At 46.2% G+C, this 17,288-nt stretch overlaps 1 protein-coding gene across 1 annotated transcript; it reads left to right on the top strand.

Annotated features, from left to right (window-relative positions):
• Positions 1-547: 547 nt before the first annotated feature.
• LOC114707931 (GON-4-like protein) lies at positions 548-16,982 on the top strand. Its single transcript, XM_037206770.1, is given in 15 exon segments — positions 548-651; positions 4,286-4,484; positions 4,952-5,038; positions 8,397-8,565; positions 8,978-9,122; positions 10,916-11,066; positions 13,164-13,280; positions 13,541-14,303; positions 14,306-14,384; positions 14,386-15,170; positions 15,173-15,400; positions 15,403-15,576; positions 15,579-15,685; positions 16,323-16,578; positions 16,892-16,982. Coding segments are annotated over 14 exon segments (3,222 nt in total). The 5' UTR covers positions 548-651; positions 4,286-4,358; the 3' UTR covers positions 16,927-16,982.
• Positions 16,983-17,288: the final 306 nt, after the last annotated feature.

Genomic DNA, 17,288 nt, shown 5'->3' on the forward strand with positions numbered 1-17,288 from the left:
TCCCTGGAGTAAAAGCAGGTAGTATAGACCTGGTAGCTTCTGAATCTAATTAAACAATGACGTAGACTTATCTGCCACCGGACAATCACCCTGGGGTCCTCCATGGGGATCTGGATTTCACTGGGGGCAAAAGTATCAGGGCAGTGTCAGTCTTCGGCCTTCAGGCCAGAAGATTCAACAGACTTAGGTCACTGTACCACAGCAGCAGCTCGACTGCTTATGGTTTCTGTGTTAACTACTCTCCTGAAAAAGCAAAAAAAAAAAAAAAAAGGTGGGGGGGGTAGGGATTCCCTCTAGAACCAAGGCTAATAGAAGCTGTCCTCTATAATATGCACATAAATATATAGAAGACAGCTTAGGCAGTTGCTTGCATATCTTCACAAATAAGCTGCCTCTTTGCTGTATTCTTAGTTAAAACAAAAACAAAAAAACATGAGTTTTCCTTATCCTGCCCCTTTTTTTTTTTTTTAAATTTAACTGTTTTGGGTGGGTGTTTTGTGTGCATATATGGCTGAGCATCACATGCATGCAGTGAACTGAAGACAGAAGGTGGCATTGGATCCCCTGGACCTGGAGTTATAGATGGTTGTGAGCCACTGTGTGGGTGCTGGGAGTCAAACTGAGTCTTCTGCATGAACAGGAAGTGGTACAGTAAGTGCTCTTAACCACTGTACCAGCCCCTTCTTTCCCTGCTCCTATCTCCTGATGCTGGCCCAAAGCCTAAGCATGGATTGCTGACTCTCTGGACGTTTTCACTTGTTCTCCACCCACTTAGACACACCCATTCGACTGCTTGTTAATGTGCATTGCTGAGCATGCTGTCCTGGGCTCCAAAGGGCACAGCTTTCATTCTTTCTCTTCTTCATCTCCTCCTTCGGCAGCTACTGGGAATCTGAGCTTGATTGCCCTGTTGTGTTCACTCCTGAACTGGTCCTGGACTTAGCAAACGAGTTACCAAACCAAAAACCAAGGGTCTGGAGAAATGGCTCAGAGGTTGAGAGCTCAGACTGTTCTTTGAGAGGATCAGAGTTCAGTGCCAGCACCCACGTCAGGTGCCATCCCCTGTAACTCCAGCTCCAGAGGATTAGATAACCTCTTGTGACCTCTGGGTACCTGTAGTCACATGAACAACCTTACGTGTAGACATAAACACCCATCACGAAAAGGCGGTCTGCAGGTATATCACGTCCATTTACAGAGCAGTTACCTTGACCCAGGGGCCTATGACCTCCACAGCCACAAGTCTTTGCCCTGGCTTACAGAACCTAACATGAGTTCCCTCCTGTGAGCTGGGTCTTAAATCCAAGAGGCAAGCAATTGGTTGTACCAAAAGCAGCAGCATCTTGCCTGTCATGCTGATAGTGCATCATGTAGACTTCATAGCTGAGCAGCACTTTTGGTGGTGATTTTTCCACAAACAGCCTGCATGGTAGTTTTGACCTAGGATAAAGACAGCCTCCAGGAAGGCTATTTCTAGCTCCATGACAGCTAGATTTTTGTATGTCCTGTGACAGAAGTGTGCAGAGTCTTTAGTAAAGGAATGTACTATGTAGTTCTGGACAGCAGTTAGCAGCAGTTATGGTTTATGGAGCCTCAGGGCATCCCTGACTACTGACTAGCTCAGACAGCAGTAACCTACCTCTTGTACTGAGTTTTCACCCACAATCCTTTTAAGTGAATCAACTAACCTGGGCTGTGGGGTTCACAGAGACTGAACCAACCATCAGGGAGCCTTCCTGGGTCTGAGCTGGGGCCTCTGCAGATATGTGTAGCTAGAGTTTTCCTGCCTTGACACAGTCAGGACAAATCTTTGTCACCCGCCAGTCCCACAGCCGCTCAGACCCAACCAAGTAAACACAGAGACTTATTTTGCTTCAAACTGTATGGCCGTGGCGGGCTTCTTGCTAACTGTTCTTATATCTTAAATTAACCCATTTCTATAAATCTATACCTTGCCACGTGGCTGGTGGCTTACCGGCATCTTTAAATGCTGCTTCTCCTGGCCGTGGCTGCAATGTCTCTCTCCTCAGCCTTCTGCTTCCCAGAATTCTCCTCTCTCCTTGTCCCACCTACTTCCTGCCTGGCCACTGGCCAATCAGTGTTTTATTTATTGACCAATCAGAGCAATTTGACATACAGACCATCCGACAGCAGATATGTCATGCTTTTGTAGCTTGGTCTTCTTGTGGGACTCCTAAGAGTGGGAACGGGGCTGTCCTTGACTCTGTTACCTGCTTTTAGGACCCTTTTCCTTCTATTGGGTTGCCTCGTCCAGCTTTAATATGAGAGGAAGTGCCTAGTCTTACTTCAACTTGGTATGCCGTGTTTGGTTGATATCCCAGGGCAGCCTGCCCTTTCTGAAGGGATAGGAGGTGGAGTGGATCCGTCATGGGGAAGGATAGGGGTCCAGGAGGGGAGGGCAAACTGAAGTCTGGATTTAACATATGAGAGAAGAATAAAAAACTAAGGGAAACAAAACAATACCTTAAGTCCTGAGGATATCTTTGTTTAAACTCGTTTGCTGATTTTACTATTCTTCCGAATACTTTTGCCAATCTTTAAGAATTCTAAAGGTTAGCATTTTATAAGGAGACATTTTTACAGAGAGTAGGGGTTCTCTCTGAAGGCCATGATGTCCAGTCCAAGCATACATCATTTCAGCAGCTAAGGGAATACTGAAGCAAAATGTTAGTGATGTCCAACACAGCATGGAAACCATTTATATCAGTTGGAATGCTTGGATGATCTCTGCTTCTTGTTTGCAGCTTAATTGTGTGAGAGTGATCCTCAGCAGAATAAATGTTTACTCCTAGCAAGGAGGAGCCCAGTGAATCTGGTCAGTTTCAGGGACTTCCTGGTGATATTTTGGTAATTTATTTCCAGTCTTGAGAGGTTCCCTGAAATGATGGGATGTTTGAATCTTGAAGAAAACTGGTATACCTTAATGTAGTACACAGACATACATGCCAGCAAAACATTCATACACATGAATAAAAATAAATCAACCTGATGTTCGTGAGTTCAAGGCCAGATGGTGTATGACATGAGTTCCAGGACAGCCCGGTTGTGGACAGGATGCACAGTTGTGGTCAGGCAACACCAGAAAGGAGTTTGAATGGGTGAAAGATACTTGCATGGAGGTAGTATAGCAATGTTTGAACTAGCCACTCTGTCTTCATCTAGGCTGCTGTGAGTTTTAGCATTTCTTTCTTGTTACATGGTAGCAAGGCTTTGGCAGGTTTCTGTGTTTTTGTTTTTGTTCCTAGGAATCAAACCCAGAACTCAGTTATAAAACAAGTATTTTCTACATGTAACGCAAGTATAGCCTCACCCTGGGCCTTCTCTTTTAAAGAAATGAATGAAGGGCAGCCAGAATCGAAAGGGCTGGAGTAGAAGGTAAATGAGAGACCACATGGTGTGCTTTTGGAAGCTTCTCCACCCGCCTTGTTGGGAAGACGTCATAGAGTAGATGTGTTGGTAGAATGCTTGCAAGGATGGTGAGGGCCCAGGTGCTGTGGCAGTCTGTTACACAGGTGTTTCTCTGCGTTTCCTTTTTTTTTTTTTTTTTTTTTTTTTGGTTTTTTGAGAAAGGGTTTCTCTGTAGCTTTGGAGCCTGTCCTGGACTAGCTCTGTCGACCAGGCTGGCCTTGAACTCACAGAGATCCACCTGCCTCTGCCTCCCAAGTGCTGGGATTACAGGCGTGCGCCACCACCACCCGGCTCTGCTTTTCCTTTTAATTTAATTTTTCTCTCTTTGTGTATAAACAAGTTATTATATCAGAAGGTGAAAGATAATTCAAAATCTTTGGCATTGCTAGAGATTGACCCCAGGGCTTCAAGCATTCTAGGCATGTGCTCTTCTCGGGGAACAGAATTATTTCATTTGAATGTAATCCTAACAGTCTGAGGAAATGATTTGTTTAAGGAGCATGGATACTGGTTATAGTGAGATTTGAAGATCAAAAGTATAGACATGCTGTGGAGAAATGGCTCAGTGGTTAAGAGCACTGGCTGCTCTTCCAGAGGACCCAGGTTCAATTCCAGCAACCACATGGCAGCTCACCACTGTCTGTAACTGCAGTTACAGAGGATCTGACACCCTCACACAGACACACATGCAGACAAAACACCCATGCACATAAAATATAAAAAATTAAAGTTTATCTTAAAAAATCAAAATAATTAAAAAAAATAAGTGGACATTGTTCAGGCTTGGTTCAGATGTCATTTCAAGGAATTTGATGACCTATGAAAATATACAGATTTTTTTTCCTTGTGGGAATAGGTTTGAGGAACCATTGGCCAACTTGCTAAATGAACGACACCGGACGGTGAAAGAGCTGCTTGAACAACTGAAAATGAAAAAATCTTCCTCCAAACCACAGCCTGAAGTGGAGAGGCTTAAACCCCAGAAGGAGACGGTGCATCAGGCTCTGATTCTAGACGCAGCACAGAGGAGCAGGCTTCAGCAGCAGATGCAGCAGGCAAGACTTTCTCATTGCCATGTGATTGCATCATCTCCTAGCTTAACACTGAAGCCGAAAGGGAGCAGTGTTGTAAAGTCAGAGATGGCTGTCCTGCTTCCCGTGGAGACCGGGGCCATAGGACCCCGAGTCCGTAAGACCTTGAGAGAAGAGCAGGAACGTAGATAGAGACCTCGCTAATTCTCAGGATGAGGGAATTCAGAGTTCTCGACCACACATTCACACTTGAGTAACTGTCAGTGTTGCATTTTCCTCTCTCAGTCTTAGTCTCTCTAGTGTGAGGTTCAAGTTTGTCTGAGTTTGTGGTTTTGTTCTGAGGAAAATATCTCAGAAATTCATACCAAGATCCTGCTCTGCTCTAATGCCTCTGAGAAGCAAGATGTGTGTGATACATTTGCAGACTTCTTGGTAAGATCTGTGTTTCTGAAATGGCAACATTATGAAGTGTCTGTTTTTTTCCTTCCCAGCATGTTCAGCTCTTGACACAAATCCACCTTCTCACCACCTCCAACCCCAACCTCAGCTCCGAGGCCAGCACCACCAGAGTATTTCTGGTAAGGTTCCACACATCTATAACTCTGAAGACTTAAGTTTGACGTTAGGCTGACAGGTCAGTTTTCAGGTGAATGTTACTCACTGGGTGTGATCTGTGTTTCTCCTTCTCTATTGGATGTGTTTGGTCGCTGGACCTGTTGTTCTTTTGCTTGACAGAACACTGAGTCTCAGGAAACATTCTGATGTCATTTTAATTGCATCCTCCTCATCTTGGGATCCATTTTTTTTTTTTTTTTTTGAGACAGGGTCTCACGTAGTCCAAGGTAGCCTCAGACTCCTGTAGTTCACCTTATGCTTCTGATTGCCCTGCCTCTGCTTCATAAGGGCCTAGTTACGGATGTACACACAGTGGCCAATTTATGGGGTCCTTCAAATATAACACAGGACTTCCTGCACGTTAGGCAAGCACTCTCCTAAGTGAGCCTCCCGGCTCTCTCACCCTTTGATACTTTTGTTTTTAAGGATGTTGAGTTCATGACCTGTTTATTAGGCTCAGCTTTTTTTTTTTTTTTTTTAAATGCTGAATGCCAATATTGAAGGAGGGAAGAGATCTTAAATACAGGCTTACAGCACAATGGGAGGACCCCGGAGGGCAGAAGTTCGCTACTGACGTTTTACAATCTTGCATCTAAGCTGTTAACGCCCATTATGCAGGATACACAGACACGGAACTTCCCTTAAGCATTCAGGAGGGTGATAATCGGCAGGGATTTAGCATAGGAGGATATCAAGGTCAAGGTCAGCAAGCAAGGCAACAGTTACCCAAAATGGGGGCCAGGGACCTACAGGTCCCCCTTTTCCTAAAAATTGAGCTTCTGACTTGGGTTGCGTGGGACGTCAGCAGGTCACCTTACCCGTCATGGAGACACCTCCCCAGGCCACACAGGTGCTCTGTCTTAGGTTGGTGAGCGCCCCTCAGGCATTACCCGTCTCTGAATACTCATTATCATACAGGCTCAATCGTGTGTGAGCTGCATAGTTAATTGCTGCCAAAGATCTCAAAGTGGCGCTGGGCTTGCAATCTGTGTGTTCGACACAGAAATGACCAACAGAGGTCCTATCTCACCCATAGCCAGTAGGCTAAAGGCAGCTGAGCCATTCCCTTCCTTAATGAGCCTTACTACAAATTGGAGTCCTTTGTAAGATGGTATCCCAAAAGCAAATGGAACTTGAGTTTATAAATTTATAGTTTTCAAAGCCAATCGAAATGTATATAACTATTGAATTATATTTATCATGCCCAATAGAATGGAAGATAAACTAACTGTGGTAGCTACTTTTGCTGCCAGGGTCTCCACTGTGCTAGCTGTAGTAAGCAATTATGAGTTGGTAATCCCAGAAACAGTAGTAGCGGTGGCCGCCTCTGCTATAACAGCAACAACGGCAGCAGCAATGTCAAATTCTCTTCTGGAGTGTGTGGGCATCCACAGGCATGTATACAACTCCAGGTACATGAACTGCCAGGGCTTATTTTTCTTGATCCCAGCATGACTTAAGCTGGCAGCTCTGCAAAAGAACAACTAAGAACCATAAAAAGCAAACAAACAAACAAACAAAAAAAAAAAAAACAGGCAGCTCACAAGGAGCATAACTTATAATGGCTGCATTCTTATAATATTTATAATTCTTATAGGTCTTATAATGGCTACATTCAGGCTCATAAATTTTAAGGTATCTTCAAAGGGGCCTAATTGAATTTCAGGAGGCCAAAAAATGTTGCACAGAGCCACTCCTGAAAAGTAGGTACTACACCAGCTTGAAGAGGATTGTGAAAATCAAAAGGCTTAGCTGGCATGCTACTGTTAAAAAATGGAAATCAGTGACCTTCATAGTTATCCTTAATCTCCAAGGCGTCTGGGTGACACGTTCTCAAACATACTTGAAAGAGCAGTTACCATACATTACCTTCTGGAGAATTCGACTGCATGGCTACAGTTCCTAGGCTTATGTTAATGCTTGCCAAGGCTGGCCGTACTGGGCTCTCAATTCCCATTGGCATCAGAAGGAGAGAGTTTTTCACAAAGGCCCAATAGGTCTCTGCCATGTTGGGCTTCAGCAGCAGCCACAGGGCACACACAGCATTCAGGAATCCAAAGAGGAACCTCATTGTCCTGAGGAAAGACATAAACAGAACCCCGGGCCCACACCAACACCAGATCGGGTCTCCTCCAAGTTACGCTCAGCTTTGTTTAGTATAGAATTAATTTTGCTTATGATATTTTTTAAGTGTTTTTGAAAGATTTGTAAACTTTGATGGTCCTTCCTCCTTCCCATATGCCCTTTCACCTCTCCCTTCCCCCTCCTTTTTCATCCTTGTAGAATTAATAGTAGATCTGTGAAAGGAGGTCAGAAGGAACTCCCTATTGGGAGGAGCTCTCAGGTAAGAGTGCCCTGGAGGAAGCCCTTTTGTGGTTCTATGGTGTGTTTGAATATGCCAGACTTATTTGTGGTAAAAGTCTGTTCACTTTTTAAATGTATTCAGATGACCATGAGAAAATTTTCTTTTGGTGCATATTTCAGAAAATTTTAAATAATTAGCTTTATTTTGTGTATGAGTGTTTTGCCTGCATGCATGTATATGGGCAACATGTGTGCTTGATGATTGTGGAGGCCAAAAGAGGGTGTCACATCTCCCTGAAAGTAGCCTTATTAATGGTTTGTAATGAACCTTGTGGGTGCTGGGCACTGAGCCTGGGTCCTGTATAGAGCAATAGATACTTTTTAACTGCTGAGCCATCTTTCCAGACCTTTAGAAAATATTTCTTTACAATCAGAGGTTGGTGTGGTAATCCCCTTTATTTCTAGTACTTTGGTGAATGAGAAAGGAGGATCCTGAGTTCAGGGCTCTCCTGGGCTACAGAGTGAGACTCTCAAAAGCCTGGGGTGGTGTGTGCGTGTGCGTGTGTGCGTGTGTGCGTGTGTGCGTGTGTGCGTGTGTGTGTGTGTGTGTGTGTGTGTGTGTGTGTGTGTGTATCTAATATAACCCCCCTCCAAACTCACCCCTCCCTCTCACTCCCCTCCCCCACATCCGTGTTGAGGCTAAAACCCAGGGCTTTGAGCATACTTCTCAACAGCTCTGCTGATGAATCTTGATTCTAACTTGGGAGTGTAAGATGCGTCTGCAAGACTGCAGAATGTTCAGTGATTTTAAACCCAAGTGTGACAAATGAATGGAGGTCCAGTTCCCAATATCTGGGGATGAGGACAGAGTAGTCATAATGGAATGATGTCCATTAATGGAGACTTTTACCTGCCTCTAATCCTATCAGGAAGGGCCCTTTTCCCTTCAGAATCTGAGGACTGTGACATTAGTTGTCTGGAATCCTCTCAGATCTCCCTTGTGTCCTTTATTCTCAGAAAGAGCTGGGAACCTTTGCAGAGAACTCCATCGCCCTTCACCAACAGTTCAACCCCAAGTTTCAGACCTTGTTCCAACCCTGTAACTGGATGGGAGCTATGCAGCTCATTGAAGACTTCACACATGTCAGCGTTGACTGCAGTCCTCATAAAACGGTCAAGAAAACGGGTAGGCGATGAATGAATGAGTCAACTTCAGCCTTTGATTTGCAGTCAGAGACGAGTCTTTAATAATTTTTTTATGTGTAATTCCTTTTTTTTGGTTTTGTTAATTTTTATATGCATTGGTGTTTGACCTGCATATCTTTGTGAGGGAGTCGGATCCATCGGAACTTGAATTACAGACAGTTGTGGTGCCCTCTTTTGGTGGGCAGGCTGAACACTCACTGTATACATGATAAATAAATAAAATCTTTAAAAAAAAAAATAGAAAGAAAGGACTGGAAACTTGAGGGAGTCAAGTCAGAGAAGTAGATCTCTGCTCTGTATAAAAATGGATTTATACACTTTTGTGAAACCCTTTGGTCCTTGGATTGTACTGATCACAGATTTTTTTTTTTTTCTTTTTTCTTCTCTAACAGCCAGTGAATTTCCCTGTTTGCCAAAGCAAGTTGCTTGGATCCTGGCCACAAACAAGGTTTTCATGTATCCAGAGCTTCTCCCCATATGTTCACTGAAGGCAAATAATCCTCGGGATAAGATCATCTTTACCAAGGCTGAGGACAAGTGAGTTTACTGTGAGGATGAAAAGAATGCGTTAGTGAAAGACAAGACAGTTGCTTTTGAGAAGCATAGGTGAAATAAGATGTGCATGGTAAGGACACAGACCAAAGAAAAGCCGTGTAGATGGACAGAGTTTCCACAGTGTCTTTTGCAGGACATGCCACACAAGTTGTGGTTAAAGCTTTTTATTATCATTGTCTCATTTTATGTATAATGGTGTTTGGCCTGCTTGTATGTCTGTGCCCCATGTGCAAAGCAGTGCCCACAGAGGCCAGCAAAGGGAGTTGGATTCCCTGGAGCTGGAGTTCTGCACTGTGGTGAGTCACCATGTGGATGCTGTTCTCTGACCCTGGGTCCTCTGGAAGAGTGGGCTGTGCTCCTAAGCCCTGAGCCCTCTCTCCAGCCCTCCACACACATTTGTGAAGCATTTAAAGGCATTGTTTAACCTTTGGTTTATTGTAAGCCAGTCTTGTAGTAGTACTGAAAGCAGATCTTCAGAGTAAGAAGTTTCTACCCTATTGTCCTCCAGCCCAAAGACCGTGGTTCTTGTTTGTTTTACTCTCTTCGCCTTTTAGTTTCTGACCCTCCTCCTACCTCCTAAATGGTGGAAATACAGATGTGAGCCATTAGCCTGGTGTTTGTGGTGCTGGGTGTTAAACTCTGGGCTTTGTGTTGCTAGGAACTGTATGAGTTACTGCCGCAGCTCTCTCATGGCATTCTGATAGAGCTTCAGTAATTTAAATAATTTTATAATTAGGTTTTTCAAAAACATAAGGCCTTGTCAGGGGCTGGTGCCCACGCCTTTAATCCTAGCACTTGGGAGGAAGAGGCAGGTGGATCTATGAGTTTGAGTCCAGCCTGGTCTATCTAGCAGGTTCCAGGACAGCCAAGGCCATGCAGAGAAATCTTCTCGTGAAAGACAAAACAACAAAACAAAAACAAAAAGAAAAATTAGGACTTCAAATTATCATTTTATTCTTTGATTTATTCATTATTATTGTGTGAGGCAGACCCTTATGTATCCATCATAGAACTTGAAAAGGTCATGTTACTCAACATAGCCTTGAACTTTGAATCCTCTTGCCTCTACATCCTAAGAACAGGTTTTTGTTTGTTTGTTTGTTTCTTTGTTTTTGGTAGTAGGGTTTTGCTTTCTTGTTTTGTTTTGTTTGCGAGGAGGGATGCAGCAGTGTTTTTGTGTAGCACATGTTGGCTTCCAGCTTAAAGCAGTGCTCCTCCCTCCCCGCCTCCCCAGGGTGTGATGCAGCAGTGTGCCATCAGGCCTGGGACAGCTCACTCTGTGATGTGCTGTGCTCTTTTGTTATTATTTTTGAATGCAACTTTGAAACTAAACTAGGGGGCGCTGGAATTCAGTCCTGTGGCCTTCTGTATGGTAGGCAAGAGCTGTAACCCACGAGTTAGTTACATCACAGCCCTTGTTTTTTGATACAGGGTTGTGCCATGAACCCAGGCTGGTCTTGACCCTGTCGTCTCCTGCCTCAGCCTCCTGGGTGTTGAGAGTGTACTTGTGGCTGTTTTTGTGTCTTCCGTGTTTTTATCCCAAGGCCTCACCAAGGATGTTTGTGCAAAGAACTTAAAGAAATTTTATTTTAGCAGTGCTTGGATTAATCCAGGGTCTTGCCTATGCCATTGATCCCTGTGTGTTTGGTTCTTAAAACACTCAGTACTGTGTAAATGCCTGAAGGTATAGAAAGTCTTGTGAAGCATGAGCAGTTTGGAGAGCTCTTTTGAAGAAAGGTCTGTGAAGTTAGGTTGTATCATTGCTTCTCTCTCAGTCTGTTAGCTTTAGGACTGAAGCACTTCGAAGGCACAGAGTTCCCTAAACCTCTAATCAGCAAGTACCTTGTAACTTGTAAGACTGCTCACCAGCTGACGGTGAGGATCAAGAACCTCAACCAGAACAGAGCTCCTAACAACGTGATTAAAGTGAGTGTCTGCTGCAAGCTCCCTGTGCCTCCTGCAGAGGAGCGCCCAGCCCTCCTCCTCCTCTCAGCCCTCAGGGAGGGCAGGGAGGTCCCTCCCAAAGAAGGCTGCTTTAAAGGACAATTCCTCCCACTGTGTTAGGTCCATCCTGCTCTTTCCTTTGTAAGACATTGATCCATTAATTTGCTCTGGAGTACCTTCACCTTAGCCTCTCTTACGGATATTTCCTGAGTAAGAAATTATGCAAGTCCTCGCTCCTTCTAGCCATATTGTGTCTCCTTACTCTGACCTTCTCAGGTAGACAGAATTGTGTCTGTAAACCTCCACAGTGCTGCTTTCTCTGGGGTTTTGAAAGATTTGTTCTGTTTTTCATTAAGCATGTGTCTGTGTGTGTGTGGGTGTGTGCAAGTGTGTGCAGTGGCCCCGAGCCCTAAGCTGTAGTCATGTGTCCCTGTGAGCCACCTGACCTGGGTGCCTGTGTGCTGGGAACTGAACGGGGTCCTCTATCAGAGCAGGAGCTCTTAACCGCCCAGCCCCCTCTCCAGCTGCCAGTCTGCTCTCCATCAGACACTGATGCCAAGGTTATGCAGAGGATCCTTAGTCCAGTGAGCCAGGTGTGGTGTTGCGGCCCTGATCACTGCACCCAGAGGACGGAGACTCTGGATTGCTGTGAGTTTAGGACTCTCCAGGACTCCATAGCAATATCCTAGTTAAACAGAGAAAAGTAAAAAAAAGAAACAAAGGAGAATTATTTAAATGGTTTAAAGAGTTAGGTATTTTTTTGAGGCTTTAGTTATGACAGTGTTTGATCCCTTTCCCTTGTGACCCACAGTTTTGGAAGGTGGTGTGCTTACCCCTTGTTACATAACCCTAACTATAACCGACTTCTTGTTGATTTGGGTTTAGATCTAATTTAATAACCTCCGTAATGCACTCCTCCCTTCCTCCCTCTCCCTGCTTCTGCCTCCCTCCTTCCTCCCCTCCCTCTCTTTCCTCCTTCATAGGTAGGAGTGGAGCAATCATTAAACCATATCCCCAGTTCTCCTTATTTATACATTTACTTAAAGTGTGTGTGTGTGTGTGTGTGTGTTTCAGATTTGTTCTTTTATGTCTATTGTCTGCCTGAGTGTATGTGCACCATGTGTATGCCTGTGGGGATCGGGAACTTGGATCTATTAACTGTGGTTACAGGTGGGTGTGAGCTGCCCAGTGTGGGTTTTTGGAAGTAAACCCAGGTCCTTGGTGAGAGCAGCAAGCACTTTCACCTGTGGAACTGACTGTCCAGCCCCTCATTGTTTTGTTTTTTTTAAATCACACTTATTTACCTTGGGAGGGGCATGTGCACACATGAGGTCAGAGGACAACTTGAGAAAGTCTGTTCTTCCTTCTACAATGTGAACTCAGTTTCTCATGCTCAAGCCAGTTGCCTGTCCCATTTATTCTTTTATATTTATTCATTTGTTTGTTTATTTGAGATGGGATCTCTTTGTGTCGCTCTGGCTGTCCTGGAGCTTGCTATGTGGGCCAGGCTGCTCTTGAACTTACTGAGATCCACCTGCCTTTTCCTTCCAAGTGCTAGGGTTAAAGGTGTCTGTCACCACCTCCAGCCATTTCCTTTGGGAATGAAACTGTCGCAGTCTCCCCCTTCCTCTCCCCCTGGGGTCACAGCTGTGCACCCTGTGCTTGCTTTAGAGTGGCTTTTCCACTTCACACTGCTACTTGCTGAAGAGTAGCTTCTGTGTAAGGTGAGGGGTACGCTCTGTGTGCTGGAGCAACTGAGTGTGTGTGTGTGTGTGTGTGTGTGTCTAACAGCTCTGGCTCTTCTCAAACTCACTTTGTAGACTAGGCTGGCCTGGAACTTAGAGACCCACCTGCCTCTGCCTACCTCATGCTGGGATAATTTTGAGTCTTAGTGGTAATCAGAATGGATAATTGCGTTTAGAGATCGAACATTTTGAAATCTTCATTAATTAGAGATACTTTGTTTGAAATGCAGAAATACATAGCATTTACACCTGATATTTTTGTGTGTGAAACCATCAGCCACCCCATTTCCCAGTCTGAAAGAATATGACTTATGATTTGTGTTTTCATGCCTAGTTTTATAAGAAGACCAAACAGCTGCCAGTTCTGATGAGGTGCTGTGAAGAGACCCAGCCACAGCAGTGGAGGCCTCCCGTAGAGAAGGAGGAACACCGGCTCCCATTCTGGTTAAAGGTCTGTCCATCCTTCCATGTCTGTGTGAGGCAGAAGACCCGAAAAGTTCCTGTGGAGTTAAATGATAATTTCCCAAAGTAAATTCAGGAAGAGTTTTTATACTTGGGATGTGGTTTTCCTAGAACATTGATGCCTGGAAAAACCCTTCATGGGATTATATCTTGAGGTTGTCTTCCACTAATCCTCAGAATCCAGAAAGCTCATTTTTCTTTCTCCTAAATTCTGACATGTGCTAGAGCACAGTGTTCTTATTCCTGCAGGCCAGTGTACAGTCCATTCAGGATGAACTTCGGAAAACAGCTGAAGGCGTTGAGGACGGAGCAACTATGACCAGAGCCACAGAAGCCGGCACAGATCAGCACTTAGAGAAAGCCTGCCCTGAATTGGGGAGTGAAACTCGATACCCACTGCTGATGCCCAAGGATGTAGTCCTCAAGTTGAAGCCAGATTCCAAGCGTTTCATCAGAAAGGCTTTGCGATTGAACCGGCCATTGGTCCAGAAGCCCCTTCTTATCCAGCCCAGCCCCTGTGTTCAGCCTGGGTTCAACACAGGGAAAATAGCAACTTGGTCAACTCAATCAGAAGTCCTCCCAGGAAACATAGTGGTTCAGATTCCTCATCTGATCCAGCCAGCCACTGTCTTACAATCACTTCCTGGTTTCTCTTCAGTGGCGGTCAGCGGAGAACATAGTTTTGAGTCTTCTGCAGCACTGCCTACTATGGCCTCCGGTCCTGAAGCCAGGACCAGCTTCCCCCTGTCTGAGTCTCAGTCACCACTGCCTTCTTCCTCTGCACCCAAGATAATGCTACCCTCACTCGCCCCTTCGAAATTTCGAAAGCCATATGTGAGGCGGAAGCCTACAAGAAGAAAAGGAACCAAGGTTTCTCCCTGTGTGAAAGCTGCCCCCATCATCCACCCCACACCTGTCATCTTCACGGTTCCTGCCGCCACAGTGAAGGTGGTAAGCCTACCCAGTGGATGTAATGTGATCCAGCCTGTTAATGCCGCCGTGGCCCCGAATCCCAGACCATTCCCATCACCACTCTCCTTGTTAATCCTACTTCCTTCCCCTGTCCGTTAAATCAGCCCTCGTGGCCTCCTCCATCTCCCCTTAATTGTTTCGAGCAATCCTCTGACACTTCCTGTATCATCTGTTCCTGAAGATAAGGTCCAAGTGAACTTGGATATTGCTGAAGGGAAAAATGCTCCTCAAAACCCTGACTCCACGTCAAATTCCCAGGAACTAAATCCTCTCTGTGCTACTGTCTTCTCCAAAGAGGATCCTAGGCCATGGTGTTCTTCATCAGGTATGGAAAGCCAAGAAACATCCTCAGAATCCAGTGCCTGTGGCTGGGCTATTGTGAAAACAGAAAACCAGGAAGCATCCTCAGAATCCAGTGCCTGTGGCTGGACAGGTGTGAAAATGGAAAGCCAGGAGGGATCTTCAGAATCCAGTGCCTGTGGCTGGACAGGTGTGAAAATGGAAAGCCAGGAGGGATCTTCAGAATCCAGTGCCTGTGCCTGGACAGGTGTGAAAATGGAAAGCCAGGAGGGATCTTCAGAATCCAGTGCCTGTGTCTGGACAGCTGTGAAAACAGAAAGCCAGGAGGGATCTTCAGAATCCAGTGCCTGTGGCTGGACAGGTGTGAAAATGGAAAGCCAGGAGGGATCTTCAGAATCCAGTGCCTGTGGCTGGACAGGTGTGAAAATGGAAAGCCAGGAGGGATCTTCAGAATCCAGTGCCTGTGCCTGGACAGGTGTGAAAATGGAAAGCCAGGAGGGATCTTCAGAATCGAGTGCCTGTGGCTGGACAGGTGTGAAAAATGAAGAGGATGGGCAAGCTTTAGAGCCATTGCCTTTGAGTCTCCAGTTATCTCTGAACTCCACATCGAAGATTTAGAAGAAATGGTCAAGATGGAAGCTGAGGATCGTGTGGAGGAAATATCCAGTACCTTCCCCGAGCAGGACATTGCTGAGAAAGTGAAAGAAGAATACTCTATGGAATTAGACCGTGGCTCCCCTCAGGAGAAGCCGAGTAGTGCTAGAGAGCGGAGGAAAGAAGCAGTCGTGCAGACAGAGGAGACCCGAGCAGCTTCGTCCCTTTCCGTGTCCCAAGAGCCGCTGATGAGGGGAGTCCAAGTGGAGAGGCAAGCAGAGGGTTGCCCAGAGGTACTCCGTCCTCTGTGGAGCAGGAGACGGTGCTCAGCAGGCCTCCAGGGAAGGCTGAGGACTCGAGCCATTGCTGACAGTCAGTCTGTAGGGACCCGGCAGGACCAGACACTGGAGGAGAGAAAGACGGCCTGAGGAAGAAGAGGAGGAGGACTTTGATGACCTCACCCAAGATGAAGAAGATGAACTGTCGTCAGCTTCGGAGGAGTCCGTGCTTTCTGTCCCGGAGCTCCAGGTGAGAGCCAGAGTAGTTGCCAGTGTGGGGACTCAGTGGAACGTTCCCTGCGTGTGGAGTCACAAAGTGGGATTTGACTTTTGAATGCGTATGGAACATAATTTAGGAGGCTTGTGCGATGTGCTTGAATCACTTGCCCATACTTTGTTTTTTATTTTTACATTTATTCTTTTATTTGTGTTGGTAAGTGCATGACATGACATGTGTGTAGAGGTCCGAGGAGCAGGAGGAGGTGGTTATCTCCTTCCATCACGTGGGTCCCGGGATTTGAGCTAACTGTCAGGCTTGGCAGCCCTTGTCTGCCCCTGCTGACCCATCTCCCTGACCCCCCCCTTTAAATAATTTATTTATGTTTGTGTGCATTGGTGTTTTGCCTGCATGTATGTCTGTGTGAGGGTGGCAGGTCTGGAGTTACAGACAGTTGTATGGGTCACGTTAGAGGAAAGCCGTCTTGAGGAAGTAGGGCAGCCTTTCAAAGGCATGTTGTGCTGCCTGTCCTGCCTCAGTACCCTCAGGTTTCTTCTCTAATTCAGAGTGGTGGCCCTGGCTCCCTTAGATCCTCCTGACACTGCTCCTGTCCTTTGGCCTTCTGTGAGCTGCTAGGAGCCCTTATGAACATTCTGTGGGGTGCTTTTAGGAGACTATGGAGAAACTGACTTGGCTGGCTTCTGAAAGGAGCATGAGTCAGGAGGGTGAGTCTGAGGAGGAGAACTCCCAAGAGGAGAACTCTGAGCCAGAAGAAGAAGAGGAAGAGGAGGCTGAAGGGATGGAAGCCTTGCAGAAGGAGGATGAAGTGAACGATGAAGCAGCTGGAGATGCTGCTGAGAAGCCCCCTTCTACCTCAGCCTCACCCAAGACTGCTCCAGAAGTGGACAGCAGCATAAGCCCGGCAGGTGAGTGTGCCGACCCCTCGGAGGACAGGTTTCCCTTGGTGCGCATAGTGTGCAAGCTGACGGAGCCAGGAGGCTCCAGGGAGGAGTCTTTCTCTCCTGCAGCTTTCCTTCCCCCCCACAGACTAGGCGGTTCCTTGGAAAATCAAAAGACACAGGAAGTTAGAATCCCATCAACCCTTCCTGTACATGAAGCAGCTCAGTGTTTTAGTTGTGGTTCCTCCCTCTTGTGTGCTGAGGCTGTGAGCTTTTGACTTTCGTCTGACCCTCCATCTCTCCCTGAATCTGTTATGCCCATCCTGCCATCCCTCCCCAGCACACTCTTCCTCCTCACCTGGATGTTCCTCTTGATGATGTCCCTGATCAGCTGAACCTTGCCTGTGCTGGGGTCCACTCCAGCCAGCGGCACCATGACCTCCCCAATGACGTCCTCCCTAGAGAAGCGATCGAAGCTGAGCACGAGGAAATGTAGCACCAGGTCCTGCAGCTGGCTGTATGGGATGCCGTAGAAGGTGAAGGTCTCATTGAATACAGGGTCCAGGGTCCTGCGGAGCACACGGTGTTCCCTGGAGGCTGCTTCCACATGGTGGAGACAACTCCTCCTGCACGCCCTCTGACCTCTGCACACTTAGCATGTGTGCGTCCTACCCAACAGAATGGATAAATTAATGTCAGAAATAGAAAAGCGTCGGAAGGAAAAGAGCTCTGCGTCT

The sequence above is a fragment of the Peromyscus leucopus genome, chromosome 6 (genome assembly GCF_004664715.2).
Source record: "Peromyscus leucopus breed LL Stock chromosome 6, UCI_PerLeu_2.1, whole genome shotgun sequence".
Lineage (NCBI taxonomy): Eukaryota > Metazoa > Chordata > Mammalia > Rodentia > Cricetidae > Peromyscus > Peromyscus leucopus.